The sequence below is a fragment of the Scomber scombrus genome, chromosome 12 (genome assembly GCF_963691925.1).
Source record: "Scomber scombrus chromosome 12, fScoSco1.1, whole genome shotgun sequence".
In the NCBI taxonomy this organism is placed as follows: domain Eukaryota; kingdom Metazoa; phylum Chordata; class Actinopteri; order Scombriformes; family Scombridae; genus Scomber; species Scomber scombrus.
In genome coordinates, this window is record NC_084981.1 from 9,511,146 (window position 1) to 9,527,496 (window position 16,351).

Here is a 16,351-nt window from a genome sequence, read left to right on the forward strand (position 1 = left end):
CTCTTGCGAGTGTTATCAGATCAGATCGTGTCCAAACATTTTTTTTAAATTGGACCCAGAATTGAATAACTGCCGTTAAATTAGAGAAGCGGTAGATAAGGAAAAAGACGGATATGAAACGTTTCAACTTTATTTGAACTTGATGGTGGATTTGGTGACCTCACCTGCGGCTCGTATTTATCTACGTTTGCAGAAAGGCCACATTGTGCTTGTGCGTGTGTGTTGAATTCGAGTAAATTAACAGCAGGTTAGCCATGGCACAAATTATAGAAGTCCTGATCATGTTTTTGTGGCCCTGATCCCTTTCCACATTCAATATTGAGTATCTGCCAAGTCCAAATCCTGATCAAGTATTTATATATTTGCCTTTATTGCAGGTCTACAATAAAACCCATTCAATTCAACAATGTGCTTGATGAATAGTAACTTGTAATATGAAAATACAGCCATCATATCATTCCTTTAGTGTTTTGCATAATGTGTTTAAAGTTGGTATTCATGGACAGTGGAGTGTCTCTGTGTAGCTGTTGTAGGGTGGAGATTTGGGCAGAACGGGGACATCCTCGATCCTCAGCTTGAACTAAATACACAGGTTCAAAAGCTATGTTCAATCAATGCTTCACAGGCGCTGCAAAATGTTGCTGAGGATAAGCTGATGATTTTTTTTTTCCCCCTCCAAAGCTGCTCTGTTCACCTCTGCGGATGCACTCCATCGATGTGGAACTCCTTTATAAAACTGATGGATTATATTTAGTTTTCATGCCGCTCCAGGTTTTTTCACTCTTTACACATTCCTTCAGATCGGCTCGGACCAAAAAAAAAGAAAAGGCGCACCTGCAAACAGTTAAAACATGTCAAAGGTTGTAATCTCTCAGATTTGGACTTTCACCATCTGAGAAGCGGTTGAGTAGTGGTGTAAGTACGCACCACAGAGCGATGGGAGTCGGCACATTTCAGCAGAAACACTACAGCAGCTGGTTGTAGTGATTAGTTCCTCCTCGCTGCTTTAAACACTGCTCACCGCCGCTGTCGTTTACTGTAGCAAAGGCAACCTGTAAACTCTTCGCCCTTCACGTGGGAATGATTGGATAGCTGTTAGGAGCTTCAAAGTGATCTTTATGATTTATATATTTGAATTGTATCTGTTTTAAAAGTTATAGAAAAAGTTGAAAGAATATACAAGTAGCTTCTAGTGTGAAATAAAATATGCATAAGTTCTTTGGAGTAGTGTTTCTGCAGAGTAATAATCAACACAGACGTCTTTCTGTTGAAAGATACACGCATGAATACACTTCATTCATTCATTCATTCATTCATTCACTTCATTCATTCATTCACTCATTCATTCAGAAAATAAGAAGACGTGTTTTCTTGTGCAGTTCTTCAAGCACACGTGAGGTCATGTATATTGAGATGAGCCTCGATGTGTCCTGTCAGCAGGATGCGTGGTCCACTTTGTGCCCCTCACTCTACAGACATGTCTAAATATACACACATTAGTTTAGACATTTTCACTAAACTCATCTACACAGTACACGACCCGCAAACACACAAATCTGTATTCGTACATGAGGGGAGGGTTTGATAAACATCCAATGATGACACAAGATGGTGCTATGTGTTACAGATAGCTTCTTCTTTGTACTCATCAAAGCAGTAGTGAAGTGGCCTTTTTGTTTGCTCCCTCAGAGGCTTGTTTTCCGATACCCAGAGCAGATGGTATGTGTTTTCTGGCCTACACTTTGTGAGGCTTGTATGTGTGTGCTCATCCCCGAGCTTTGAGAATACACCTGTCAGTGTGTGTATATATATATATATTTATATAAAAAAAGCTTTGAATTCACTGGTTTCCTGTTGTTTTTTTTTTACCCCCATAGACTCTAGAGGAGCCCCCCTACTTGACGGTAGGGACGGATGTGAGTGCCAAGTACCGAGGGGCGTTCTGTGAGGCCAAGATCAAGACCGCCAAGAGGCTAGTCAAGGCCAAGGTAAGTCACATTTCAAAGTGCTCATGATCCCAAATTAAAGATGTATTGCCTTGTCTGATTTGCGATTGAAGGGAAGCGCATTGGGGCTCGGGATCACACAGCTCGGCCTTACTGTACATCCAGAGAGGGTAGACTGGACATAGAAGATCCTTGTGTTTGATTTATTCTGAGACTGAGCATTTAAACTATTTTCTTGTGTCCAGTATTGGCTAAAATCCTGCTGTTATGTTTGCATGGTGGAGCTCTACCAGGTGGTTTATGTTGTTAATGATGCTCATACATCAGGAAGAACTGATCAGGAGCCCAGCTGTGACAGATGCAGGGTCTGGCCTAAACCCACCAGGTACCCATCACATCATCAGACGTCCCTCTCACCCTGGCATGGCTACTACCCCCCCCTCTCACCGGTTTATATGCCTTGCTGATGAAGGCGTTGCACGATGCACATTGTACAGTATCTCATTTCCCAGTGGGGCTGGAGCATCTGGATAATACAATAGAGACAGATCGCTTGTCTCTCGTTCTGCTAGAGTGTGTGGGAGGAACAAAGATTGGATGCTGGCTTTTCACTGTGTCAATGCACTGTAGTTCCCCCCGTAGAGACAAAAGAGCAGCGATGATCTGCCGTTCTGGCACGCCAGCTGAAATCATCAAATGATGTTCCTTTTTTGTCTCAAACAACACAGCAAAGTAAACCATGTGACACTCACAGTTTAAACACTGTGGGGTAAAATGAAGCTAATAGGACAGTCTCGGCTCATAAATGAATTAGCATACTAATTGGTTGAGTGTGGGGTTTGTTTTTGGGTTGCTGTAAAGCGAATGTGAGCTCTGTTACACAAATGTTGAAACATGGCAATTATTCAATGGTTGTTGCGAACGTGAATATTTCACTGTAATGAATCCCTCTCTTCGCTCTTTGCTTCATTAATCTCTGTCTGCTTGTTTATCAAAGTGTACTGTTGCAGCATATGGACGCCGTCTTTTGAGTAATTGTAAAAAATCAGCGAAAAGAAATATGTGACATTCTTATGATGATGATGATGATGATGATGATGATGATGATGATGATGATCTGTGCTTGAAGACGCTTAGCTCCACATCAGCGTCACTCACTGTGAAATGTTCAGTACACATATGATCAGTGAGGAAGGACTAAACCTACAGCACAGTAAGAAGAATGCTGTCGACAGATTCAACATGCCACTTAAATCATAGTTATAATGGATGTGATGGCACATGGGAACAGTTTAATATTAGTCTTCACAATATATATTTTAGTAGTTAACAGGCAGCACTGAAGCTCTGACTTTTTAAAAAGGTGAAAATGGCTTTGAACTCCTTTTTTTTTTTTTTTTTTTAATATAATTGATATGATTCAGTGGAACTATCTATTTATTTTCACCTCCACAAGTCACATCTTCACATTTATATGGGGCCAGAATATTTTACACTCTTCTGCTCATTCTGCTGTTCCTCTCTTTTTTGCTGGACCGCAACAATGAGGCCAGCCCTACACGCCCGAATGTTTGTGTCACTGAGTCACCGACTGACTGATTACTGGTTACACCGCCGGTCAGCTGACAGACTGGGACAGCCGAGTATTCCAGAATGCCTTTCGCATCAGATGGCGGCAAAGGCGGAGATTGTGAGCCAGGCTCGAGACTGTTGTAATTTTTCTTTCTCTTTAAAAAAGAAGGAGAAAAAAAGAAAAAAGCAGTGGTCCTCATTTTTTATTAATGTGCCCTAATTCTGTCATTAAACTTCCTTCAAAATCTCCAACTTTTATAGGCTAGCTCTTACATGTTGGTCCCTTTTTTATTTATTTATTTAAGATTTTGTTTAACAGCACCATTTTGCTTGTAAAACAGCTGCTGAACTGTGAAGAGCTTCCATAATTTCATATATTATTGATATAAGGATTTTATAGAGAAATAGTGTTCCTGTGTCCCAAAAGAGAGCATGTAATGAATGTACTGTCAACTGGCATTATATGCTCGTCATGTTGCCTATCACACATTTCCTAATATAGAGGATAAATGCTCTTTATTTAAATATAAGGCGGAAATGCTGTTTATTCAGTGTGTAAAAATATGTTGGACTGATTTTCAGTTGGATGTTAAAATATATTTTGGTACGAATTCAGACATTTTACTTTAAAAAAAACTAGTTAATTAATAATATTAAATCATCCTAATTTTCTCCAGCATTGAACAACACGTGATTAATATGCTCATGATTTTTCGACAAAGAGGTTACCATGTAATATTACATTTAAACAAACAGATCTAACCGTGTATCTTCAAACATTTCACACACAGCGCAGCCATATTCTTGGTTTTGACCTAGTCTCGTTCTTTGTTCTGTTCAGTATTACATCAAGTAAGCAGAAATATAGCAGTCTTGCATTTTCAAATTGGAAAAATGCTCACTAACCATTTTGAATGTCGTTGTAGTGAAACATCCTGCTGCTAAGCAACATTTTTATTTTGGCTGACTGGAAGAAAGAATTTTTTAACATAATCGACTAAACTGATCATACTATTTTTATTCTAACACCAGGATGGTTTGATATTTTATTCAAGTGTTTCAGTACTAGTAGTCGTACAGTTTGCGTGCCCAATTGAAATCAGTCAGGGACTAAAGCTCTCAGGTAGGAAGCAGCCTGTCAGAAGGGTCAGGTGTTATTGACATCTTCTAGCTGAGGTTTTGGACAGCGAGACTCACCCCTGCCTCAGTCTGCAGAGAGCTGAGCCTCCTGCTCCTCCATGTGAAGAAAGGAATTCCTTTATTCCATGCGGCAGGAATGTTATTATCTCCAGAACTGGTGAAATGCTGCCTCTGGAAGCTTTTTATTCCTTTTCTCTTCCTCCCTTTCTTATTTTATGACCTAATGTTTCAACAAGCATCTTACAGCATGTTACTTTCATTCATTGTCTTGATCGTGCCTTCACAGCCAGACTTTAATTGCTGTTTCTGCTGTTGTTATATTTGAATTCAGAGGGAGAGAGAGGGAGATGGAGAGAGAGAGGGAGGGAGCGTTGTCTGAATATGTTACCTGGAGGCTTGTTTTCCGAGTCGGGGTGCTTAACGTCTCTCTCAGCTCCTGTGTGGCGGCTGATACTCGACTCGATCATAGTCAATAAAAGCCAGGTCTCCAACATAATTATGCTACTATTTTACTAGCACACGCTCTCAAAAATTACTTTAATTTCCCCCAGGAAACAGAAAAAGAAGCACTTTGATATTTAATACAGGGAGGGGCGTTTTCAATACTAAACAGATTCTGTGCTGCTGCTGGCGGCTTCAACACTTTTCACACGTGCTGCTTGGAGAATATGTGCCAGTAAATGGCTCTGTGTGTGTGTGTGTGTGTGCCTTTTGGTGTTTTCTGTCACAGCATTGCCAGGTCGCCGTGCAGATGCAAGATTACCTCAGCGTGATCAGATTATGATCTACTGTGGCTCACTTAAGGGAGGCTGTAGATGCAGCGAGGGGGAGTGGTGGTGGTCAGTTAGCGTAGCCCTGACATTCATAACTGAAATCCGCCACAGTTGGCGCCAGCAAATGTGGCTCTGACCAGACAGTTGCCAGTTGGGGTCCAGGCACTGTAGCCATAGTATGAAACGGTCACACACACACACACACACATGCTGCTTGTGTAAAGACGCCAACAACTCGTAACTACTGTTGTCACATGTCAAAGCGTGCTGACTTAAAACAACAAACCTGCCTCTGTGTCGAGCGCGGCGTGAAGGGTCTCATCACTGTAATCAGTGCCGCTCAGTTATAAAGTCCAGCAGTGTTAGTGCGGACCTGCTGCCTCTGAAGTGGAGGATTGATGTGGCCCTGTCAGACCTTTTAGAGATGTGTTTGTTTATTCTTTTTTACTGATTCTCCTCCCCCCTTCCCTTCCCTTCCCTTCCCTTCCCTTCCCTTCCCTTCCCCAGGTGACCTTTAAACCAGATCTGTCCACGGCGGAGGTTCATGATGAAAACATCAAAGGACCTCTAAAGGTAAGCCAGGAGAAATGAAGGAGCCTGATGTTGCATTGTCATAATGCACATATTGCCGTTAACCACCCTAGTAATTGTCTGAACTTTAAATGACATCACATTAATCTGCTTTGACTTCATTTTATTCCTAAATAGGATCAAATTGCCCCTCCCCCCTCCCCTCCAGTAGTGATAGTAGAAAAAGCAGGAGAGCATCAGTCAGCAAAGCGCTGGCTTTGCAATTTAATTTCACTCAATTATGATTCTTGTAGCAGCAATATGGTTTTCTCATTACTTCAGAGCACATCATTAGATTTACCATTAGAAAGTAATAACCGTTAGCGTATTAAGATGCCAAATAACAGCAGAGTCTGTCCCACAGGTGGGTGCTGTTGTAGAGGTGAAGAATCAGGATGGAGTTTACCAGGAGGCTACAATCAATAAGCTGACCGACGCTAGTATATATACTGTTGGTGAGTCAATATAATACTGTCTGCTCTCTCTCCCTCTCTCCTTCTCTCTCTCTCTCTCTCTCGCTCAGAGACTCGTTCTCTCCCTGCAGCTAGCTTGTAAAAACGTGTTTGTGTACAATGAAAATTCCACAATGTGGTTTGTGTTTTTCCTCTTTTAAGCATTGAACTTTAAGTTGTTGCAAGAACCACCCCAAGTATGCTCTTGTAAGTGATTTCTCACCACACAGCTGGAATACGGTCAAGTTGCAATGCTTTACATCATCAGGTCAATCATTACAATCCAAAACATTACTGTTGTTTGTGTGATCATGAATATTTCTGGCGGAGACTAAATCTAAAACTGCAGAGCTGGAGACATTAGCTTTGTTAGATGGATGTGCCAAAAGTACATTATACTACAATGTAAAGTGAGTCCTGCAACTAGTGTGGCAAGAAATAATCGAAACAAGCTAAACTGATGTAACCTTTTAAGAAAAAAAAAAGATAATGGCACAAACATGATGATGTAATCCCCTTGTTAAGTACTGGGTTTTTTTGTTTTAAAAAAAAGTAGATTTCCGTTTTAGGTGGCTCTTGAGGCTGATTGAGCAACACTACACCTAATGATTCAACACTAAAATAATCATACAACATAAGGTGACAGATATGTAGTATTTTCTTTTCTCTCAGGGAAATGTATAACCACAAATATACTGAGTGTACACAGTGGCAGTGCTGGATAATCTAAAGTCTACACATCCATAGTCTCAGCAGCTGCTGGTTGCTTGAGAGTGCCCATGGGTTTTTCCCCCTGCCTCCAAACACTCTTCTTGGCACAAATTCATCCTTTTCATTCATCAACGGGAAAACAAATGCATAAGTCACTGCTGATGGTGCCTCAAGTGTTTTCCCCTTATTGCTGTTGCAATACATCTGAGCAATGAACAATGGCAGCGGGATGATGTAGTGCTGTTAGTAAAAATAAAGGTTCCTTAAAATGTTTACTATTATTATTATTATTATTATTATTATTATACTTTTAAAGATCATTAATATCTTTTTTTAAATTTGTATAATTTATTATTTTTGGACCTTGTTGTTCAAACCAGCTCTGTAGTGCCCTCACATATTATCCCTTAATTTGTTATTAGTCAGTCCATAAATAAAATCAATCAGTCCTCGGTGGAGTAAATAAGAGGTGAAATTAGAGCGCTGTCTCTCAGTCTAGCAGATGGTCCTTGAAGCTATAATGAAGCTGCGAGCTGAAGCCGACTCTGTCACAGCCTGCCGGAGGAGCTGTCTTAGCATTATAAGACCAGCGTAATTTGTTTTTAACATATCATAAACAAGCAGCTGTTTTGAAACCCAGACAGGAGTTTGTTAGTGCTCCAGTGTGTGTGGGTGTGTGTGTGTGTGTCTGTGTGTGTGTCTGTGTGTGTGTGTGTGTGTGTTAGTACGAGTGGACTCCTGGCCTACATACAGCAGCCTAATAGTGTCTCTCATCTCTGCAGTGTTCGACGACGGTGATGAGAAGACCTTAAGGCGCTCCTCTCTCTGCCTGAAAGGAGCGCGTCACTTTGCAGAGAGTGAGGCAAGTATCACACCGTCCTACCATTTTTTTGTTTATTTTACACCAAGCCTCATCTCTCACCTTTTCACAAAATTAAACATTTATTATAATTTATACCCTCTCCTCTATACTTACTCGCTTTCTAGATAGTCCAACACTGGCATTTAGAAGTTAATTTGTGTCATTTCCAGGAGATGTAAACCGATTTTTACAGCGAATACACCAAATGTAAACAGTGTATCCGTAGCGGGAATTTCTTCAAGGGATCCAGGATAAATCTTTAGCCCTCCAGTTCAGTGTCTGACAAGGTGACGCTGAGGTCCTTTGCTGTTGTTTGTCTCCTCTGCAGACACTCGACAGACTCCCTCTCACCAACCCCGAGCACTTTGGCACACCTGTCATCGGCAAGAAGGGCAACCGCGGCCGACGATCGAACCCAATGTGAGTATTGTCCTCCGTCACTTCTGCACCTCCTGCAGGGCTCATATCAAAACTCGATATGACAAAAGGTTCTGTGATGGGGATTGGGGAGGGATTTTATGTGCCAACCCACGGTCATCATCAGTAACAGGCTCCCCCCTACTCTCAGTATGCTGACAGCAGCCTAAGTGAAAGATTTACTCTCATCTTCATCCCCTCATAAACAGTCCCTGAGGCCTGGAAGAGGAGAGCCCGCTCTCCTCCTCCAGCTCCTCCATCACACCGAGCTCCAGTGTGCACATGCAGTGTGAGTGCGGTGCGGCCATGCTGAATGTTATCATTCTTTTCTCCCACCCCCCCGTTGACTCAAATGTTCCAGTGGGTGTTTAATGTTATGATGTGCTTACTCCTGAGAGACTGCAGAGTTTTCATCAGGGAATAAGAACTGCTGAGGGGTCTTTGGCACTGGATATAATTGTGACTCCTCTCTCTGTTATAAAAAGGACACTACTGCTTTATAATCTTTTTCTGACACCCTCGCTAATGGCACGCAGAGAAAAGTCAATATTACTGTAAACATTGATGCAATATCGACTTGGAAGAGTCCCAGCTGCACATTAGCACCTTGGATCTAGTGTCCTGCTGTGTGCTAATTAATGCCTTAACAAGGATTAACATAGATTGAGAGTACTGGAAAAATAAGTTGATTTTAAGAGAGAAAATTAAAACTTATTTTAAAGGAACAATTTTGGAAATGTATCTATTTGCTTTCTTGTCAAAAAGGCCACAATCAGACCAGACCAACCATAGCCTTCCATGTAAAAACACAGCGCCTTCATTTATCTGAATGAGGCCACCCCAACAGTACAGCAACAACACAGAGGCCCCCGTCAAAAAAAAAAAACAACAACCAAAAAACCGCTGGGTCATTGGGTAAAAAGTTGAATCTGGTTCAGATACTGACTGACATAATTGCAGTTGTGATATCTTCCAAGATTTGCTGTGTCAGAGTATGTTTTTGGCGTCTGATTACTCAAGGATCTGTTACTCACACTGCACTTCCTGGAACAGATTTTCAGCACGCCCCCACCTCTGCAGCCCCTTTGTTTTTGTGCAGGGCTGTTTTCAGTCTGAACACCCTCTAAAGCTCACTAATCAACACATTATATCTTGTTAGTTTAACCATGTGGTTGCCAGGCAACCAGCGGAGACTCCAGGAAGTCGCTGCGTCAGGCCAAGGAACACTCAATCGGAAAAACTACAATGTGTTTCTTTGAAACAAACACGGTATGACATAACATCAGTTAGGAAGCTTTAGAGGTGCTGGTAGGTGTGTTTTGTTACTTTTGGACACAGCCAATCTAGCTGTTTCCCCTTGTTTCCTATCTTTGTGCTAAACTAAGCTAAGTGACTGTTGACAGTCGTCTCAAATGTGAAACTCTTCCCTAAAATGACTATGCAAATGAAGAGAACTATTATGGAGCAAACTCCTACATGAACTGTGATCTCTTCTTCACTAAGTAGCTTCATCATTTGTTTATGACTGTGATTCACAGCTTAGTTGTTGTTGTTTGTGTTGTTGTAGTAATTGTAGTAGCAGCCTGGCTGATTTACGGCTCCTGAGTGGTGCCAGGCAGCTTGTGTATATGTACATAACGTTGTGCTCAGAGCAGGCCAAGTGAGGCATAAAGAGAGGACGGAGGATCTGTTTGCCTGCTGGTACTGCTTGCATGATCACATTTAGAGACGTGGCCGACTGTCTGCTGGACGCTGTCAGCGCTCTGCCTAAGCATCAGGATGACTGTCAGACAGCAGAGATGAGCCGGCTCGTCAATACACAGATCCTAATGAGAGAGCTCATCAGTAGAGCAGCCTGATGTTTTACTGCGCTACATAATAATAAGACTAGAGTTTTTTGGGGGGATTTTGTTCTGTGGATTGTTAGTTGTTTTGATGTTCTTTTAAATGGTCTTGGAGAAAAGCAGCTAAATGAAGATTTGTTTAGCAGAAATCCTCTGCCTGCCAGTGTTGAGAGAGACACACACCATTTCACTTTCCTAACTTGTTTATATATAGCATTGATTTAATATAAAATGTCAATATGATTGCGGCTGTATGAACAAGCAGAACTTTTGTCCTTTTTTGTTTGAGAGTAGGCAGACGTAGCTTTGTGTGAATCCAGCAAATATGAGATGAGTCACCTGATTTCATATACTTTTCTGAAGTAGAGATTGTGAGCATTTTTAATGGGGTTACAGTTTACTGTTATTCATAATAGTTTATTATAATCTGATGGTTACTTTCGCTGTTAATGTTATTGTCTTCAACACATCATACAATAATGAAAAAGTTGTTTTTTTTCTAACCAGCAGACCAAAACCTAAAAATGTTCATCCACACATCACAAATCCTCACAAATGAGAAACTTAAATTAGGAAAATGTTCAACATTTTGCTTACTTAACTAATGTTTCATCTATTATCAAAATCAGCAAATCATTTCAGCTCTAACTTGCTAGACAACTTTCTTGTGGTTGCACCGTGCTGCATTAAGTTATCTATGAACTGTATGGTATGTTATGAATGAACATGTTTATACAAAGCTACATGCACTGTAGTCCTTTCTAAAACACAGCCCAGTAACTAAACTGTCCTTTTCTCCCACAGCCAAGAGGAAGAGCTGTCTTCATCCTCCAGTGAGGAAGAAGAGAGCGATCAGCGGCAGAATGAGGATCTGTTTGGCAAAGTGGTCTGCGTGGAGGGGGTCGCCACCGGGGACAAAAAGAAGACCACGTGGTATCCTGCACTGGTGAGCTCATAGCGTCTCTTTCTTCACTTGCGCTCTGCTCCATCACTGAAGAAACCAGGACCAGAGCTGCTGGTCCTCCAGTTGACTCAGTCTCATCTAAATGGCTGCTTATGTAACCGCAGCACTCAGCAGGATTATAGTATTACTTCAGATTTCACTCACCATGAGATGCTGGAAGTTTGCACTGTTGTCGCAGAGAAATAGCCAATTTCTGACAAACTTTTTGCAGCAGCTGCCCAACATCTGTAATTTTTCAGAAAGTAAAACTCTGACTTGTTTTCTCTCATGTTTGCAACATTGCAGCACAAACATCGGTTTGAAGTTTTAGTCTTTTCCCTAATCTTTTCTTCTCCACCCATTCTAACCTCTGAGTCACCATTAGCTAACAATGAAATGGTGACAGGCGCTGTTTGTGTATAAGTGTTACAAGTAGGACTGAGAGAATGGGAGAGAGGGTGGGGAAAGCTGTCCCTTTAACTGTGTAGTCAGCACAGCCCCGCCTCCAGGGTTTGTTGTTCTTGGCCTGCTGCTGACTGAGCTCCATGCTGCCTCCTTGTGACAGCACAGAGAAGTACACTACGCAGCTGCCTGTCATTGTTTACACTGTGTGACTGTATGGCAGAGGGGTGGAGTAGTACACTGGTAGACGTCTCATGCAACAGATGATATACGCAGAACACTGTGGTAAATAGGCTTATATTAAATGGACTTGGTAATAAAAGCAGAAGGAAATAAGTCTTTGCAGCTCAGCATATGTGCCAGAGAGTGAAATAGTGAAACAAAGTAAACGTGAGTCATAGTGAGTCAAGCAAAAAACATACATGCAAGTGTGTGTGCTGCATACAGAGAGAGCAGGAGAGGGCCCTGGCGGAAATAGGATCTCATAACGCCAGCGCTGCCTCCTCTGGGTTAGACAGTGGCACTGGAACAACTCCCACTGTCGAGCTCCCGGGCCTCCGGTAAACAGCAGCAGCACACTCCAAGAGTGGGCACACAACCCTTCCACATCGCTCTTCATCCTGCCCGCTTGTTTGTCTTTGTTTTGTAGACAGCACATTTTGTAATCCATCAGCGTGGCCTTTCTGCTGCAACATCTTTAGTCATTGACTCATACTCTGACACCCACCCTCCTCCTTCACTTTATCATCTGACGCACACACAGCACACCACCTCATCTGACCTCTCGACTGTGTCTTGTTTCCGTTCACCAAGGTTATCTCCCCGGACTGCCATGAAGACGTGACTATGAAGAAGGAGACCATCTTCGTCCGCTCTTTCAAGGATGGAAAATTGTGAGTTCTGTTCAAAGCACAAGGGTTTAATTTAATGATGAATCCGTAGATTATTTAACACTTATGTTTACAGCTAGTTATGTGATAAATATAAAAAAAACGGAGGTAAACATAGCACAAAGATTGGCATTATAAACACACATTCTGATTACAGATTGTTTGCTAAAAAAAGAAAAAGTTCTGTTATTCATTTTCTGTCAGCCAATACATCAACTAATCATTTAGTACCAGTGTAAACGTCCCCTTTTATGAGTCCTTGATTAAGTGGTTTTTAATGGGGTATGTGTGCTATGTACACTTGTTAAAGGAAAGACATGCACTACTTAGCAATACTAAGCAAGGAAATTAAATATACCGTAAGACAAGCTAAAGGGCTGCACAGTAGTTTTTTGTAGAATTTTGCAAATATAAAATATAATTTAAAGTTGTGTGGGTATTTTTGTTTCATGTTTTTGCTTTTACTTTTATAGATACTCTCTTTTAAAACCAGGGTGTTTCACAGTGTTTGAGTGTCATTTCCTCCTCTTGACTCATAGATTGTGCTTTTTTTTAATGGATTAAAATGTCCTTGATACATTGTTTGCAGTTTTGGAAGAACTCAAGCTTACATTCTGCAGTCTCTCAATGAGAGTAAAGATAGTTTATTAGTTTAGTTTATTTTCCCTTAGGCTGAAAATGACTGGAGAGGTATGGTAGTGTATGTTTCCCTGCAGCCTGCCCCCCGGTGTGGAACCACACAGCCAAATTATTTTGTCTGATGACACAAGAGGAATAAGTCCTGTCAGGAGTTTGCACTGGCCTCATGGTTTGTTACTGCAGTCTCTGTGTGGGTAGAAACGTAACCCACACTCAACATAAATGAATCCGGTGTTTGCTCGCTGCTCCAGAGACTAGCTCGCTGTCTGTTTGAAAATCATTGGGTTCGGGTTGTGACAGACCAGCTGGGTCTCCTAATCTCATGCCTTGAGTCTGCATTCCACACTAGATATCCTGCATAACTCATTAGCATGACCCTTAATCTGCCGTATTCACAAGCTGAAGACACATTTGCAGCACAGGGAAGTGTGAAAAGGCCGTCTTATCGCTTGTATTTTGGCTAATAGTCGAATGAAGGGTAGAGCTGATGAGAGGGATAAGACAAGTGGGTGATAAATCAGAGAAGAAATGTAAGTATTTTAACTTGAGGAGTATTTCCTCGCTCAGCTCCCCTATGATGGCTTTCACTGCAGATTACACTGCACACGCTGTAGCAGTTCCTATTCTGTGGCAATTTGATTTCACTCATTGAAATCAGCACAGTGCATCCAGAGGTAGATGCAAGACGTGGTAATGTAAGAAGTCGGAAAATCTGTCTCATTCTTAACGAGATTTTCAGGTTTGTTTCCTTCCCATCCTTTTTTTTTTTTTTTAGCGTGGAAGGAATAACAAAGATGAAATGGGTTTATCATTGTTGTTACTCACGGGTAATGCGATGGATCAGTCGGAGTTATCAGGCATGTCTCTTTGTGTTATGTTACAGTTTGATCTACACCATCACACATTTTGCAAGAAGCTCTCTCTGCTTATTTACTCTGCCGAGGAAAGTTTATATATTTTCCAAGACAGAGCAGCAGCCAACAAATCAAATCTTTGCTGAGATCTGGAGGTATTTTAACACATGGATCAGTTTAGACCGTCTGCACCTGCTTTCCAATAAACACAGTTAATATTTTGGAGCTAGCTACCATCTAACACAGCCGTTCCCCCTGCTCCCTTTCATCCATGCACTGTTTAAAAGGCTCATACCCCCCCTCCCCCACACACACACACACATACACACACACACACACAGCACTCATCTTTGTTTGTTATTGCACTTTTATCATTCATGTCAGCCTCTTCTCGTCTATTATTACCCAGTTATTCTAACTCGCCGTCCCCTGTGTGATTTGTTTTTTGAAAAGGGGTCACATCCATAAGCCCGCTGACCTCTCTGGCACAGCAGCGTGGGTCAGCGTGTTCACTTTTCCTCTGCAGGGTTTGGTATTGTTTGCGCTAACTGTTCGACGTGCCCGTAGAAACAATGGCTTTGGAAAACATTTTTAGGGAAAGCAAGGTCACATCCAGAGGGGAGATGGGAGTTTTCAGGAAGTTGTTTATTCTTGTTTTGTCAGATCTGGTTACCGTAGTAACAATGGAAACAGAAGACGTTTCTAATTTTTCTTGTTTGGTGGGCTTCGCAAACTATAATTTTGAAAAAAGTGGGATGGTCCTGTCAAATTACACACACAGACTTATATTATACATACACCATGATTTTTTTATGATTGTATATTTTAATGTTTTTAAACATGCTGGCAGTGTGGCTGTATGGATAGCAGGATCTGTCATTCCACCACAGTGAAATGACAGAGTTCACAGTGAAATATTTAAACAACTATTAAATGAATCACTGTCAGTGTGAATACTAAAAACATGATGTGGTCATACTTTCCTTTCTGTCCAATAGTTTGGTTTGTGACCAAATACATACTTCATATTTGTTGCTACTTAACAAATTTAAGCATGCTAATTCTCTATATGAAGATGGCAAACATTAAACCTGCTTTACATCCGCATGTTGTCATTGTGAGCATGTTAGTATACTATTAGAAGTCGACTCAAAGCACCAGTGTGCCCAAGTACTGCATTCACTCTTAGTCTTGTTTGAAATTATGCAGCAATACATTTTTTATATACTCAGAAATCTAAGTTGAAATTGAAATGGAGATGATTATATTTAAAAAGCCACATATATAGTATATGTTATGACAGGAAGCTTGAATAAGAGTGCACATTGCTAATATTGTATGTGTAATGTAAAGCGTATTTAATTCAAGAAATGATTGAATCATTTCCTTAATGTCGGTGTTATTGACACATTGAATAAATAATTAAGTGAAGGAAGATATTTATTCAGGATGGAAAAAAAGTATTTTCCGCTAGTCTCAGTGAGTAAGATGTCATATTTATTCATCATCCGTATATACAGTAGACGTGTATGGATAACCAGTGCCACTCTAACAACATACCCAATACAAATTCAAAGATACTTATCTATATGTAATATCAATAAATCCTGGCATCTGTTTTCTGTGATCCTTTATAGCTTCAATATATGTTGGGTTTTTATTAAATCACTCCATGACAAATCTAGTCATTGGATCAGCACGGCTGCCTCCAGATACCACAGTAAACCGTCTCTGGCACATCAGCAAAGCCTCTGACTGCTTTCAGCTTACAAGGTTCACTGATCCATCTCTCTGCCAAATCAGCCCAGCACTTTGCCCAGCTGCGGAGGAGATGCTGCAAGAAAGTATTGCGTGAATGTCGTCATGTCTGCTCAGGTTTTTGAGGCTGTTGTTGGTTTCAAACTCTCCCTGAGTGTGTTAATGAACAAGACTTGCGTGGACTTGTAGGGCCATCATGGCCCTCATATCGTATCAGTCTACTAATACGCTCTTTCCTAGAATTCACATTTCATTTTAATAGCTGGCTTTGTTACACTATTTATTTTTGAGTGTGAATTCTGGAGAACAAAAATCGGTGTATATTTTGGTTGGATCCTTACAGCCGCTTTGTAGAGCTGACCTTTGTGTAATAACACTCAGTACGTCACTTCAGGGCAAATACTAATCAGAGCTGCTTTGTTTTACAGTTACACGGTGTTGCGGAAGGACGTCCGCGAGATGAACAGCGATTGTCCTCCAAAAGCCGACGCAGGGCTCAAACCAGGTGAGTGTAAAGTAAAGCTTTAATCTTAACGCAACCGATGCATGGAGCGCACCTAGTCTCCGACATTCAGGGT

General features: G+C 41.2%; 1 protein-coding gene across 2 annotated transcripts in view; it reads left to right on the forward strand.

The window, feature by feature from the left end:
* arid4b (AT-rich interaction domain 4B) overlaps positions 1–16,351 on the forward strand; it is a 39,208-nt gene that overhangs the window by 9,995 nt on the left and 12,862 nt on the right. For both annotated transcript variants that reach the window (XM_062429930.1, XM_062429931.1), the window contains exons 3-10: positions 1,878–1,988; positions 5,939–6,004; positions 6,366–6,456; positions 7,947–8,026; positions 8,355–8,446; positions 11,092–11,233; positions 12,446–12,525; positions 16,202–16,278. In XM_062429930.1, coding sequence (XP_062285914.1) covers positions 1,878–1,988; positions 5,939–6,004; positions 6,366–6,456; positions 7,947–8,026; positions 8,355–8,446; positions 11,092–11,233; positions 12,446–12,525; positions 16,202–16,278 — 739 coding nt within the window. The remainder of the gene's footprint in view (positions 1–1,877; positions 1,989–5,938; positions 6,005–6,365; positions 6,457–7,946; positions 8,027–8,354; positions 8,447–11,091; positions 11,234–12,445; positions 12,526–16,201; positions 16,279–16,351) is intronic.